This window comes from Gossypium arboreum, chromosome 13, assembly GCF_025698485.1.
Source record: "Gossypium arboreum isolate Shixiya-1 chromosome 13, ASM2569848v2, whole genome shotgun sequence".
NCBI lineage: Eukaryota > Viridiplantae > Streptophyta > Magnoliopsida > Malvales > Malvaceae > Gossypium > Gossypium arboreum.
In genome coordinates, this window is record NC_069082.1 from 8,183,987 (window position 1) to 8,198,208 (window position 14,222).

Below are 14,222 nucleotides of genomic sequence, written 5' to 3' on the forward strand. Positions count from 1 at the left end.
ATTGTTATATCTACACTGATCATAAAAGTCTCAAGTATCTTCTGTCATAGAAAGAGTTGAATTTAAGACAACGTCAGTGGGTAAAACTTTTAAAAGATTATGATTGTGTTATTGATTATCATCCGGGTAAAGCTAATGTGGTAGCTGACGCATTGAGTAGAAAAGCTGCAACTGAATTGAGAGCAATGTTTGCACAACTCAGTATTGTTGATGATGGAAGTCTTTTAGCTCAATTGAGAGTAAAACCAGTAATGTTTGATAAAATCAGAACAGCACAGTTAAAAGATGAAAAGCTAATGAAGAAGAGAGAGATGGTGCAGAATGATGTGATAGAAAATATTAGCATCGATGAGCATAATTGTTTGAGATATCAGAATTGACTTTTGCATTCCAACTACTTCAGAATTGAAAGAGTCAATACTCCGAGAAGCACATGACAGTTCTTTTGCATTACATCCCGAAGAAATAAAGATGTATCGTGATTTACGGGAACTGTATTGGTGGCCAGGTATGAAGAAAGATATAGTGGAATATGTGGCTAAATGTTTAACATGTCAGCGAGTCAAAGCTGAGCATTAGGTTCCAACTGGTTTACTTCAGCCTATTAATATTCCTGAGTGGAAATGGGACTGTATCACAATGGACTTTATAACCGGGTTACTTGTAACACCCCCTTAAACCCAAACCGTCGTCGGAATAGGGTTACGAGGCATTACCAGACAAATCAGACAACTTACAAAATAATTCATAAATAAATAATAATATTCATAGTATAATATAATAGTTAAGTCCTAATAATAGACGCTCGAAGCCAAAACATAAATTTAAAAGTAAAACGGAACTTGTTCAAATTCTCCTGATTTTTTTTAAATTTAAATGACATTTCGCTTATTTTTACATAAAACCCCGCAAACTTTAAACTCAAAACAAACCAATATCAATACTCCAACCAATGATTAAGTATACTCAATTACATCCAATTTATATCAAAATAATAATTTAATACCTTAGTTTAAACAATATAACATGTTAGTATATATGTATAATTAATAATATTTATTTCATTTCAATTATTTAATACTAATTCTACCATTTCATAACTTTATATCATATTCATAATCCAAAACATTATAATCATTTATATACAACCAAAATCATTTAACTTAATGTATACATATAATTTATATGAAACTACCTAGTACATGCCACTTAACCAAAGTAAGAAATACATCACCAAAATCTTTTTGTTGGAGTTGGGTTTGTTTTGGATGCTAGACCGGATCCGAAACTCTAAAGACCTGCGCACGAAAACAACCGTACGCTGGGTATTTCATACTCAGTAGTATTACTATAAATCAAGACTATTTAACATTAATAAATTACAAACATCAACCATAAATTTTATAATTATTTAAACTACTTTTATATATAATTATTTTACTTCATAAATCTTAAATTCATAATTCATTTTTCTTATACCAACTCAATTCATAATTTAGTTCATACATTCTTTCTCGTACTTTTCAATAGTGCTAAAACAAATAATCTCATTTTCAAAATTTCATTTCAATTATCTACCCTATTAACAAGGCTCGGACTCTGACAGATACGCAGATTCCACCCAACCACACCAGAATGTCCAACCCAAACACACCAGAATGTCCAACCCAAACACATCCAGAATATTATAAATCCTCCATAACACACCAGTAAAGGCATTAAGTGCCTCTTCGGATAAACCGAAGTATATAATAACAGAAACATCTTCTCGGCCGAACAACAATCTCCTTATCACATCACAAATCCAATGGCATGCCATTTGTATCAAATCTAATCCGACAAGTTAATAGGGTATTATTTTACTTTTTCTTATTTCAATTTCATTTACACAAAAATTTTCAATACTCAATCAATTTAAATATCTATTATCTTAATTCATATACAAATTAATTTTCACACATACTTATATTTAAATTTAAATATAATACTTACCTTGTCTTAATTATTCCATAACTATAAATTCAATATACATTTAATAAATAGTTTGAGTTATAGTAATACAAACCCGGAATACGAATTTACTCCCCAACGATCTTTTCTTTTCCTTTGGATGCCGATGCCTCGTTTTCCTTGTTAGCTACGAAAAAAATAATAATAACAATTTACATTATTAATTACAGCATTAATTTAATAATTAATTAAATTTTTATTCAATTTATTCCCTAATTCTCATTTAATCCTAATTAACTCTTTTATTTGTTTAACTTAATTTATACTTCATTTCTATTCAATTTCCTTCCATGTTCACCCTAACAATCTAATGTTCATTATAAAACCCTAATTTAAAATTTCTTTGAATTTAATTTCCTAAAACACAAAACTTATAGCTTCTTTTACAATTTAATCCCTTTTTCAATTTCTAACTTAAAATTCATTCAATTAAATCCCTAATTCTTCTTTTTCTTCAACATGAACTTTGTTTAAAAGCTTTTAAACTCTCAAACTCTCAAATTAATTTCATCAAAACCTTGTTTTAAGACTTCTAAGACATCAAATTTAAGAGAAAAGGACTAAATTTAGCTTACCAAACAAGTTTGAAGCTTCAAAATCCCAATTTTCCGTTTTTCTTTTCTTTCCCTTTTCTTCCCCTGTTTTTCGAATGCTCTCTGTTTCTTATTCTGTTTGTTCCTTTTTATTTCATTCTTTTATTCTTTTATTTACTTTATTTATTTAATTAACATATATTATAATATATTTATTTTAAATATCTATTAAGCATTTAATTATATTCACACAAGTGTATACCATCAATACCATACATTTGTCACCATTTATTTTATTTTTATTTTTTTACACAAGTATTTAATAATTTAATTATTTAATTAACAAATATCTTTTACTTTAATATTAAGTAACTTAATTATTTTATTACAAGTGTACATGTATCTATTTATTACAAATGTACCAATATTTTTATTAGAATTGTCATTATTCAATTTGTTTGTCAAACAAAAATTTCATAAATTAATTATTTAATTGATAAATATCTTTAACTTAAAATTAATAATAATAATAATAATAGTAATAATAATAATAATATAAGACTATACTAATAATTAATAATAATAATAAAATCTTAGATTTTTTTAATGCATATGGCGCCTAATCTTTTGTAAATGATTTAATTACCATTTTAATCCTTTTTATTTTCTATTACTTTAAAATTAAACTTTTACCCTTATTCAATTTAGTTCTTTTACTAATTTCTCTAAATTAAGCTAAATTCACTTAATTAAAACCTAATTAGACACGCTACTAAACTCATAAATATTTCTAATAAGTATTTTCGAACTTATTGCACTAAGGCAGAAGCCCTATAACTCACTTTTTCGGTGCCCGTGAATTTTGGGTCATTACATTACTGTTGTCAGCAAGTAAGAAAAATGCTATTTGGGTGATTATTGATCGGCTCACAAAGTCAGCTCATTTTATAGCAGTCAAAACGGATTGGTCACTTCAAAAGTTGGCAGAAACTTATATCCAAGAAATTGTGAGACTACATGGTATTCCTGTATCAATAATTTCCGATCGAGATCTACGGTTTACATCGAGGTTCTGGAAACAGTTGCATGAGTCTCTTGGTACTCGACTTATTTTAGTACAGCTTTTCATCCACAGACCGATGGACAGTCAGAACGAGTCATTCTGATTTTAGAAGACATGCTCCGAGCTTGTATTATTGATTTTGAATCAAGTTGGGAACGTTATTTACCGTTAGCTGAGTTTGTATATAATAATAGTTACTAATCAAGTATTCATACGGCACTGTATGAAGCTCTATATGGTTAGAGATGTCGGACACTAGTGTGTTGGACAGAATTAAATGAAAGAAAAGCGATTGGTCCAGAGTTGATTCAAGAAACAGAAAGTATTGTCAGAAAGATTTGAAAAAGATTGAAAGCAGCTTTTGACAGGCAGAAATTATATGCAGATTTGAAATGACGGGACATTGAGTACTCAGTTGGAGACAACGTATTTCTTAAAGTCTCATTGGAAGAAAATCTTAAGATTTGGTTGGAAGGATAAATTGAGTCCACGATATATTGGACCGTATAAAATTATAGAAAGAATTAGGCCGATGGCATATCGTTTAGCTTTGCCTCTTGAATTACAGAAGATTCATGATGTTTTCCATGTTTCTATGCTAAGAAGATACTGATCTGATCCTTCTCATGTGATTTTAACTGAAGATATAGAGATTCGACCTGATTTATCATATGAAGAAGAACTGGTTAAAATAGTGGCACGTGAGGTAAAGGAATTACGAAATAAACGAGTTCCCTTAGTAAAAGTGTTGTGGAGAAGTCATAATATTGAAGAAGCAACGTGGGAACTAGAGGATACAATGAGATCACAGTACCTCCATCTCTTTTCAGGTAAATTTCAACGACGAAATTTCTTAAAAGGGGGAGAAATGTAATGACCCAAAGTTTATGGGTATCGAAAAATAGAATTTTTGGGTCATTACTTTCACAAAATAAATTCGTAAATATTTATTAGAAATATTTACAAAGCTAGTAGCGTGGCTAATTAGACTTTGGTTAAGTGAATTAGCTTGAAATAAAGCTGATTTAGTGAAAGGACTAGATTGAATATAGTGTAAAAGTTTAATTATAGACTAAAGAAGATTTAAAGGACTAAATTAGTAAATAAACTAAAAAACAAGTGTATGGTAAAATATGGTACATGTGTAATACACATGTTTGTACATTTGTAAATACTTGTATGTATTTACTTATTATTTAAGTAAATAATAATAATAACTAAAATATAATAATATAATATAATAGTTAAAGTAAATAAAAGATAATAAAGAAACAAAATAGAAAAAGGGAGCAGAGAATGAAAAGCGAAATAGAAAGGAAAGAAAAGAGAAAATTAGGGTTTTAAAGTTTGAAGCTTATTTAGTAAATCAATTTAGTCTATTTTCTTGTAATTTTGATGTTTTGGAATCTTGGAACAAAGCTCTACTTGAATTATGTAAAAATTTAGAAAGTTAGTGAACTTTTAAATATTAATTAAGTTGAATAAATAGATGAATTATGAGATAAAATGATAGAAATTCAAGTTAGAAGTGGGAGAAGGATTGAATTGTAAAAGAAGATATAAGTTTTGTTATAGTAGGGACTAAATTGTCTAAATTGTAGAAATAATGTTTTATAGAGGTAGTTAAGTGCTAAAACTTGTTAAAAATAGATTAGAATGAAAATATGGGATTTGTTTTGAAGGAAAAGAATTAGCTATGACTTAAGGACTAAATTGGAATTTACGTAAAATTTGTGTAGAAATTGAAATGTATAGTGTGAAATGGTATATTGATAATTTTTAATTGTTTAATTTTTCGTAGCTAACGTAGTACCGGAAACGTCAACAAAGAAAGGAAAAGAGAAAGTGGACGAAGAGTAACTCAAGAATTAATGTTTGTATTTCTATAAACCGAGCTTAATAATTGATTAATGTATTTATTATTTAAATTGTATGAAAAATGAAAATTGAGGTAAGTATTGTTAACTTACTGTACTATTTGAAATGTGAACGTTTAAATTAAAAAAAAAAAACTAAAAATCCTTATTAACAGTGTTGGGCTAGTCGGATATAATTGGCATGCCATAGGATTGGTAGTGTTCAGGGATATTCCGACTTTGTGTTGATGAGACACTATGAGTGTCAACTCATCATTCTTGTTCAGATTCGTTCGATGAGGTACTCGATTGTACCGCTACTATTCTCGATAATGATATCATTCTTTATTCATTACGGTGTATTCCGGCTCCGGCTGATGAAACACTGTATGTTATCCCGGTGTGTGGGTTGGATCCACATATCCGTCCAGGTCCAAATTATGTTAATAGGGGTAAACTACTGTATTGAATACTGAAAGATACTGATTGAAACTGTACTTTCTTACTGAATATGATTTTTATTGATAAATGTTACTATAATATAAGGATAATTGAAAGAAAATTTATAAAGTTCTTATTGTTAGGATTTAAGGTTATGTTTTTAAGGCATGTTAAGTATTGGTTTATAGAAATACCACTGAGTCTATACTCAGCGTACGGTTTGTTTCCATGGGCAGGTTAGGTACAAAGTTACTAACGTCTTAGCATCCAAGCTAACTCCCGAACTCAAATACTTGGTGATGTATCTTATCCTAATGAATGGCATGTACCCAGGTTGTCTTTGATGTTAGTTTGAATATAAGTGTTGTTAGTGAAGAATGTTAATGGATAGTGAATAAATGTAAAGTTTATGTTATAATTTAGTTCATTTTGATCTAATTTGCATGGTTCCTAAAAATAAAATACATATGATAGATTGTTGATAAATGCCAAATTATACATATCTATACCCCAAATACTTAGCATATTTATGGATGTTTATTACTAGATTTGTGGATTTTGGTGCTCTCAATCCGGTTATTTCATGTTTTATACTCAGGAGAGAATCAAGAGTCGAAAGGAGCCAAAAACAAGCTAAAAAGGGACAAAGCAGACCAAATCGAGAAGATGACATGACCTAAGCCTTGCCACACGGGCATCTCACACGCCCGTGTCCTTCGGGGGTGTCGACCAAGGTTTTCATGATTCACACGGCCTGGCCAGTGAGCCCACACGGCCGTGTGTAATTCAACGGATCGAACACAACCTGGTAATCACGTCACACGGCCGTGGCACACGGGCGTGTCCCTTTTTCAAAGAGTTGTATTTTACACAGAAAAGGGTACTTAGGGAGGAAGAAAGCCAATCCAAAGCCTATATAAACACCCAAAGTGTGACCTAGAAAGAAGCCGCTCTTTCCAGAACTTTTCTGGAATACAAAACCACACGCCGGGAATTACTTGAAGGAAGCCAGACGATCCATCTCAAAAGCCAGAGCTACTCAAAGACTGAAGATCTCTCTCAGAATTCCTTCAGGAGTTTTAGAGTTTTCTTTATGTTTTTGTTGTTTTCATACTTTTGAGATGTACTCTTATTTTATTATGAACTAAACCCCTTAGATACCTAAGGGGGATAAAACCTATGATGGATCTTGTTATTATTATCTGAACTATATGATAAATACTTGATTTGTTCTTAATGCTTGAGTTAATATTCCGGGTATTAATTCATGATTTGATGTGCTTATGCAGAGGAGGAATAGACCTTGCCTAAGAGTAGATTTGGCATAATTAAGCGGAGTTGATCGAACGCCTAGAAATAGGTTTACGAGATTTTGCCGGATTAGGGTGAAACCTAATATGGGAGTCCATAGAGTGATTTACTGCTTCCTTATGGGTTTTAATTAAGAAAGAAATTTCGATTAATTCAACTGAGGGTTAGACGTTATTAGTCTCGAAAGGGATAATAACATAGGTTAGGGAGTCTCACGGATCAAGTCAAGTGAATAAATAAATGCAGTTCGAGTTAGATAACAAGTGAAATCTAGGTGGATTCCTCCTTGGGTGTCGTCTTTATCAATTGCTTTTCTTCAAGTCTTTTTCCAAATTTTCTCTTTGCTTTAATTAAATCAATTAATTAGTTTAAACAATTAGTTAATTAAAACAAACCCTTTTATTCTTAGGCTAGATAATTAAAAGATAGTTATTACTAGTACTTTTGGTTCCCTTGGGTACGATATCTCGGTCTTGCCATTACTATACTTTTGTTCGATAGGTGCGCTTGCCTTTTCGTCGTGATAATAGTTAGTCTAGGTTTGATCTTCATTATAAATATTTATTACTTGTTACGAATCACACGATCAATTGTTGTATTAGTGGTTTTAGTGTGTATTAGATATGTTTAATCATGTTTTGGACTAGTTGAAAAATTGTATTTTAAATTGCTTGCTATTCAAGGTTTGCAGGGTTGGTAAATTTGAACTATAAGGTTCATTTTGAGTCCACACAGCATTTCACATGGGCGTGTGACTAGATCGTGTGAGACACACGGCTTGCACACGGGCATGTTGATAGGCCGTGTGTCCTCTGCACCTAAGCTTTGTAAAACAGGCACATGGGCATGTGACTTGGCCTTGTGAAACTAGTTTATTCATGAGTAATAAGTCAGTGTTGTACACAGGTAAAGGACACGGGCGTGTCCAAGCTGTGTGAGTCACACGGGGTGACAATACGGGCGTGTCATGGAGACACGGGCGTGCCTCCTAGGTGTGGTACTGTTTATTAATGGAAATTTTAAGAATTGTACGAAAAATTTTATAAGCTTCCGATTTAGTCCCAAATTGATTCCAACATACATTATAAGCCTCAAGACCCCATTAAGAGACACTAAGATATATTTTATAAACTGAATTTTATTTCTTTCTCTATTAATCGTAATCAAACTGTAGTGACCGATAATACTCTGTAATCCTGTCTCGACTATGGGATAGGGTTAGGGGTTATTACAAAAATTATGCATGTTATTGATTGCCATATTGAAACTTGTAGAATGTGAGTTTGGTATGATTTGGTTTGATAAAATATGATGTTGTAACTTTTGTGTGTATAGGTGGAAATGAGGGTGACAAATGGCTTGGGAAATAGCCTTTATTTTGTCCACACGGGTAGACACAAGGACGTGTGTCTAGACCGTGTGTGACACACAACTTGTGCCATGGGCATGTGTTTCAGCCATGTGTCCCCTGCACCTAAATTTTGAGAAACAGAATGCTTAGAATTAGGTACAAAGGCAGAGACACGGGCGTGTGTCTCAGGCGTATGAAGTTTCCACCTATTTTATGAAAATTAAATTAACCACATAGCCTAGCACACGGGCGTGTGACTTGGCCGTATGACTTCAATTTGTTCATACTTTGCAAAACAGAGAGTTACACGGGTTAGGGACACAGGCGTGCATGACCACACGGCCTGCCAACATAGGCATGTCCCAAACCACGCGGGCGTGTGACCCCTGTTCATAGCAAAATTTTCTAAGTTTTGTAAAAATTTCCTGAGTTATCCATTTAATCCCGAACCACTTCCAAAGCATGTTTTAAGCCTCGTAGGCTCGTATTAGGGACTTTATGTTTTAATGCAAATGGTTTTTAATTTGGATGAAAATTTATGACTCGAAATTGTGTGTTTGCTTACGATGGGAGTCCGGTAATGCCTTGTATCTTGTTCCAGCATTAAATACGAATAAGGGGTGTTACAAAGGCACAAGCGAATAAATCCTCTAATTCAAATTCAAAATAATAAGTGAAGTCTAAGTGGATTCTTTTCTGGTTATTGTCTTTCTCTTTGGTTATATTCAAGTATTTTCTCATTCTATTCACTGTCGCGCTCTTAATAATTAGTTTAGTTAAATTTAGATTAAAAACATCCCCTTTAATTTATAGGCTAGATAATAAAAAGATAGTAATTGCTAGTACTTTTAGTCCTCGTGGATACGATATTCCCGACTCACCATAGCTATACTACTATTTGATAGGTGCGCTTGCCTTTATCGTAATTTTAGTTAGTTTAGTGACTCATCAAAGGGGGGAACTGATTTAGGGGAAAAAAGAAAGGGTTCTGGGAATAAAATAGCGCAGTTTTGCAAAATTTTAATACATATTCGCGACGTTTTTGGTCCAAACGCCACTATTGTTTCCTTTTGCAGCGTTTATGAAAAACGCCGCTATAGCTCTAACCTTTTGCGGCGTTAGTGTCACTAATGTATAACTTTTAAGGCGTTTTTAATCCAAACGCCACTAAAAACGTTGCTAAAAGCTTAATTTCCTGCAGTGGAGTTGATGTAAAAACCAATTAGATTAACCTTTATACTCAATAGTCAAAATTATTATATATATTTTTATTTTAGGCACTTAAAATAAAAAGTTTATAATTTATGTGGCCATGTTATATTGTTATATTGTTTGGTCATTTTGGTCACTTGTTAAAATCACAAATAAAAAGTTGACGTAATAGTTAAAAATTAATATAATAACATATTTAGCATTTAACTTTTACCTATTATATAGTTTTAATCATAATTTTAAAAATTAACTCTTAAAATTTACAAAGGTTAATTTGATCATAATTCTAAAAATTCAAATATATATAAATAAAAAAATATTTCTAAAAAATATAATAATAAAATTTATATTAATATCAAATAATATAATTATATTAATATTAAATAAAACAAAAAATCCCAGACCCCTCTCCCACCGGACCTGCCCCACCATCGTCCCTTTCCTCTCTCTTCCCCTCCCTCCTCCCCAGCACCGTCCTTCTCCCCCTCCCTCTCTGCTGCCAAAATGTGTATGCAGTCGTACATACGCTACGAAAATCAGTAATTATATGGATTATTTGCTTAGTAAAGGATATGCAACCCCGTACCTATGCTCTGCATGTTGAAAGAAAATCTAGGAGGAGCATTTGGTGCCTTCAATCCAGTAGTATCTTGCCTTTTCCCAATCTAAACAAGTATATAAAACATGAAGTAGCATAAATATACATACATACATACATACATATTTTCGAACTAATGTGTTTTATTCTCTAATTTATCATATTTTATTATTACCATACATGAAAAAGAATAAGAGAGGGAAAGCAAAGTTGTGTTGCAGAAGCATTTAGCTTCACACCTTTTCATGATACTAGATGATTAAGATCCCATCCTCGGTAGAACTTCCAAAGACCGATGACTTGTAGAAATAATACAAAATACCAAGTTAAATACCAAAAAAGTTTTATCATGACCAAATTTTTTAATTCATAATTTTAGGTTAATCTATAAAAATAATCACTTTTGTTCATATCGGATTACATTTTAATTATTTATGTTTGAAATATTATGTTTTAGTCACTTACGTTATTTTTTTGTTATGAAGTGGTCATTCTGCCGTTAAGCTTCGTTATCTCCCTAACCGCAATCTTACATTTTAAATGGGTTTTTTAATGCCAACTTGGATGTCCAAACTGGGACAAGAATAAGTTTTTAATTAAATAAATTTAATTAATTAAAAATTTTAAATTAATTACACCTTGAACTACAAAAGAAAAACTATCTGTCTCCTTTTTCTTTTCTTTTCTTTTTTTTCTATTTTGACTCAAAAAATTATTCTCATCCTAGTTGGATATCTAAGTTGACATTTAAAACCCATTTGAGCTACCATATAGGATTAACGTTAGAGAGGTAATAGAGCTTAATGGCAAAATGACTATTTCATAACAAAATAATAATATAAGTAACTAAAACATAATATTTTAAATATAAATAACTAAAATATAATCTAAATAAAAGTGGCTATCTTTATAATTTAACCATAATTTTATGACCCTACAGACATAATAATTCAGAGCTCATGCACTCATAATTCTGAAGAAGATACGTAATATAATATTATACTGAATATTTTTTGGCAGTACTGATTTCATATCTTTAGGTAACCAAATACCGACACTTTCATTGAAAATCATCATCAACTACAACAATAATAACAAAGTACTAGAACTGAATACGAACCCAAGTCTACTACTACTAAACCTTATCATGGACCCTGGTTCATGAAAGCAGCAACCTTCTTCAGCTTAGCCGTGGCACTATCGCAAGTCGGTTCTAACAGATGGAATACATGGTCTTCTCCTTTGCTCTCCATCATCTCCACTTCACCTTTCCATCCAATCTTCTTCAACCTCTCGCAGTAGTACCACCCCCTGTGTCTGAACAAATCCTTTTCAGCAACGCAGACAAGCACCCTGCTGCAAACCAGGCTCGCCAAGCTAGCCAAGCTTTGATCTTTAAAGGGATTGATCCATGGATCGTCGGCTCCACTCGTCGTCGGAGATACCAAACGCCAAAGTCTTTCTATTTTGGCCCTTTTATCTGGGTCCTTGGTCTCGTCACCTACTGCTTCTTTGCCCCAAAAATATGGATGTATTAACATAATGCCCGCAAGGTTTATTCCGTCCAGCTTTTCTTTGCCGATTCTAATGGCCATGTGGTGCGCTATGTTGGCACCTGCGCTATCACCTGATAAATAAACTTTGTTGAAATCAACATGACGGTTCAACCACTTTTCATGGCCGTTTCCGCCGTAATGGGAGGCGACCCATTTAAGGGCATCCCATGAATCATGGTATGCAATAGGGATAGGGTGCTCAGGGGCTCGCCTGTAATCAACCGAGACGGCGATAACGTTGGCTTCTGCAACTAAGGAGTTTAAGTAAGTATGGTACATAGGAGAGGAGGCGGTCCATGTGAAAAATGCTCCGCCATGAAAGTAGACGAGAAGTGGGAGCTTTTGGGCGGAGGAGAAAGTGGAGTTTTTAGGGATGTAAAGTCGGAGGTATTGGGCGGTTTCTTGTGAATACACGGCATCTTTGGATTCGACGTTTGTTTTGGGATCGATCCCTGGTGGGACGTCGATCTGTGTGCCGACAAGCCTCTCGACGCGCCCATCTTTGTATATGCGAAGAACAGGAGGACCGCCGTCGAAGGCTATTTCTTCTAACTTGGTGGACTCCATGTTATCCATTAATGGAAAATAAGAGTGGCAAACACACACAGATGGAAGGGCGGCCTTTCATTTCTTTTATGGATTTTATTGATCATGGTGATTATGACGCGATATATTATTTTTCTTTTGCTTATTAAATAAAAGGTTAAACTATAAAAATAGTCACTTTTATTTTTTTTAGGTTACATTTTAGTTACTTATGTTTGAAATGTTACGTTTTAGTCACTTACATTATCGTGTTGCAACATTTTAGTCACTGAGCGTTAATTATCATTAACGGTGTAATGGTAAGCTGACGTGGCATGTTAAATCATTATTTCAAACGAAAATTTTAGGTTAAATTATACAATTGGTCTTTATATTTTTTTCGTTTTGAGCTTTTTTTTTTTTATGTTCTTTGAACTTTCCTCTTTTTTTTTTCTTTTTTTTTCACTCTCTTCTCATTTTCCCTATATTTTCCTCCCTTCTCCATTTCTTGTAACATAATTTTTCTATGTATTTCATTTATTAAAACTAGTTCTTATACTTTATTTTTAAACTATTTAAATTGGGAAGATCAATCAAAGAGTGGGAGAAGCGAAGAGAATGAAAAAAAGTTAAAAGAATATAAAAGAATAAAATTTAAATTGCTCAAATAAAATGAGGACCAATTGTATAATTTTACCTAAAATTTTTGTTTGAAATGGTGATTTAACGTGCTACATCGGCTTACTATTACACCGTTAACGATAATTAATGGCTCTGTGACTAAAATGTAATATAAGGTAAACAAAAATGACTATTTTAATAGTTTACCCTTAAATAAACAGTAAATTTTATGTTCTATTTTACAAAGTGATAGGAAGAAGTAAAAGTTGAGTTTTTTTTCAAGTATCCAGTAGTAGTCATTTTTGAGAGGGCTTTTCTCGATATCACCTTAGACCCCAAAAAAAATAATTTCAGAATCAAACCGTAAAATAGATGAAAACACTTATAATTATAAACAAATATTGTATCCAATAAATTTATAGACATATATGTAATATGTATATTGTTTCGTACATTGTTTGTTTACTAAATAATGAAATTTTGATTAAATTTAAATACAATGTTGGTTTAAATAAATAAAATTTAGGTTTTCATTGAGTTTGTATAATGAGTCAAACGAGCACAAATTCTATTAGAAAATGATTAAAATATCCTTTCTTAAAGAGTAATAAATACGATTATAAGAATATATTTGTTTCTTTTATATTAAATAAATCTAAAAAATAACAACACATGATAAAATTTAAACTCAATGAACCATAAATTTTAAAGCTTAATTTCTACATTTCCACGTTCGGTTTTATATAATATTTTCATAACTATAAGTTATACATGAAAAAAATTCACCCATGACATAGGAAACCGCCTCATTTGTTCCAGATACTTGGAAACCGTGTCTAGTGGTTGGTATAAACTTAACACCAATGGTTCCTCTTTAGGTTACCTCGGTAAAGTTGGGGTAGGAGCTCTTGTAAGAAACCATGCTGGAAGCTGGATGGTTGGAGCTTATCGACATATACCTAAAATCACTAGCGTAGAGCCAAAGTTTTAGGCCTTGAAGGGATGATCTCATAATGGCTAGGGAGCTAAACATCGTCAATCTTGAAATAGCAATTGATGCCATTATCATTATTCAGTTTATGTCTTCTGATAAAGTTTCTAAGATTGTCTTGTCTCTTTTTGATTGATTAGTGTAGGATAGTTTT

The 14,222-nt window shown here is 32.1% G+C and overlaps 1 protein-coding gene and 1 long non-coding RNA gene across 2 annotated transcripts; both read right to left on the minus strand.

The window, feature by feature from the left end:
* Positions 1-1,055: 1,055 nt before the first annotated feature.
* LOC128286593 (uncharacterized) lies at positions 1,056-2,699 on the minus strand. Its single transcript, XR_008277205.1, has 3 exons — positions 2,586-2,699; positions 2,066-2,137; positions 1,056-1,298 (listed from the first exon to the last, which is right to left on the minus strand). It is a non-coding gene; the product is annotated as an uncharacterized LOC128286593 (long non-coding RNA).
* An 8,647-nt stretch (positions 2,700-11,346) lies between these two features.
* LOC108463026 (probable carboxylesterase 12) lies at positions 11,347-12,816 on the minus strand. Its single transcript, XM_017762961.2, has one exon. It carries the CDS (start codon positions 12,505-12,507, stop codon positions 11,521-11,523), a length of 987 nt encoding a protein of 328 aa, XP_017618450.1. The 5' UTR covers positions 12,508-12,816; the 3' UTR covers positions 11,347-11,520.
* Between the last annotated feature and the right edge of the window lie 1,406 nt (positions 12,817-14,222).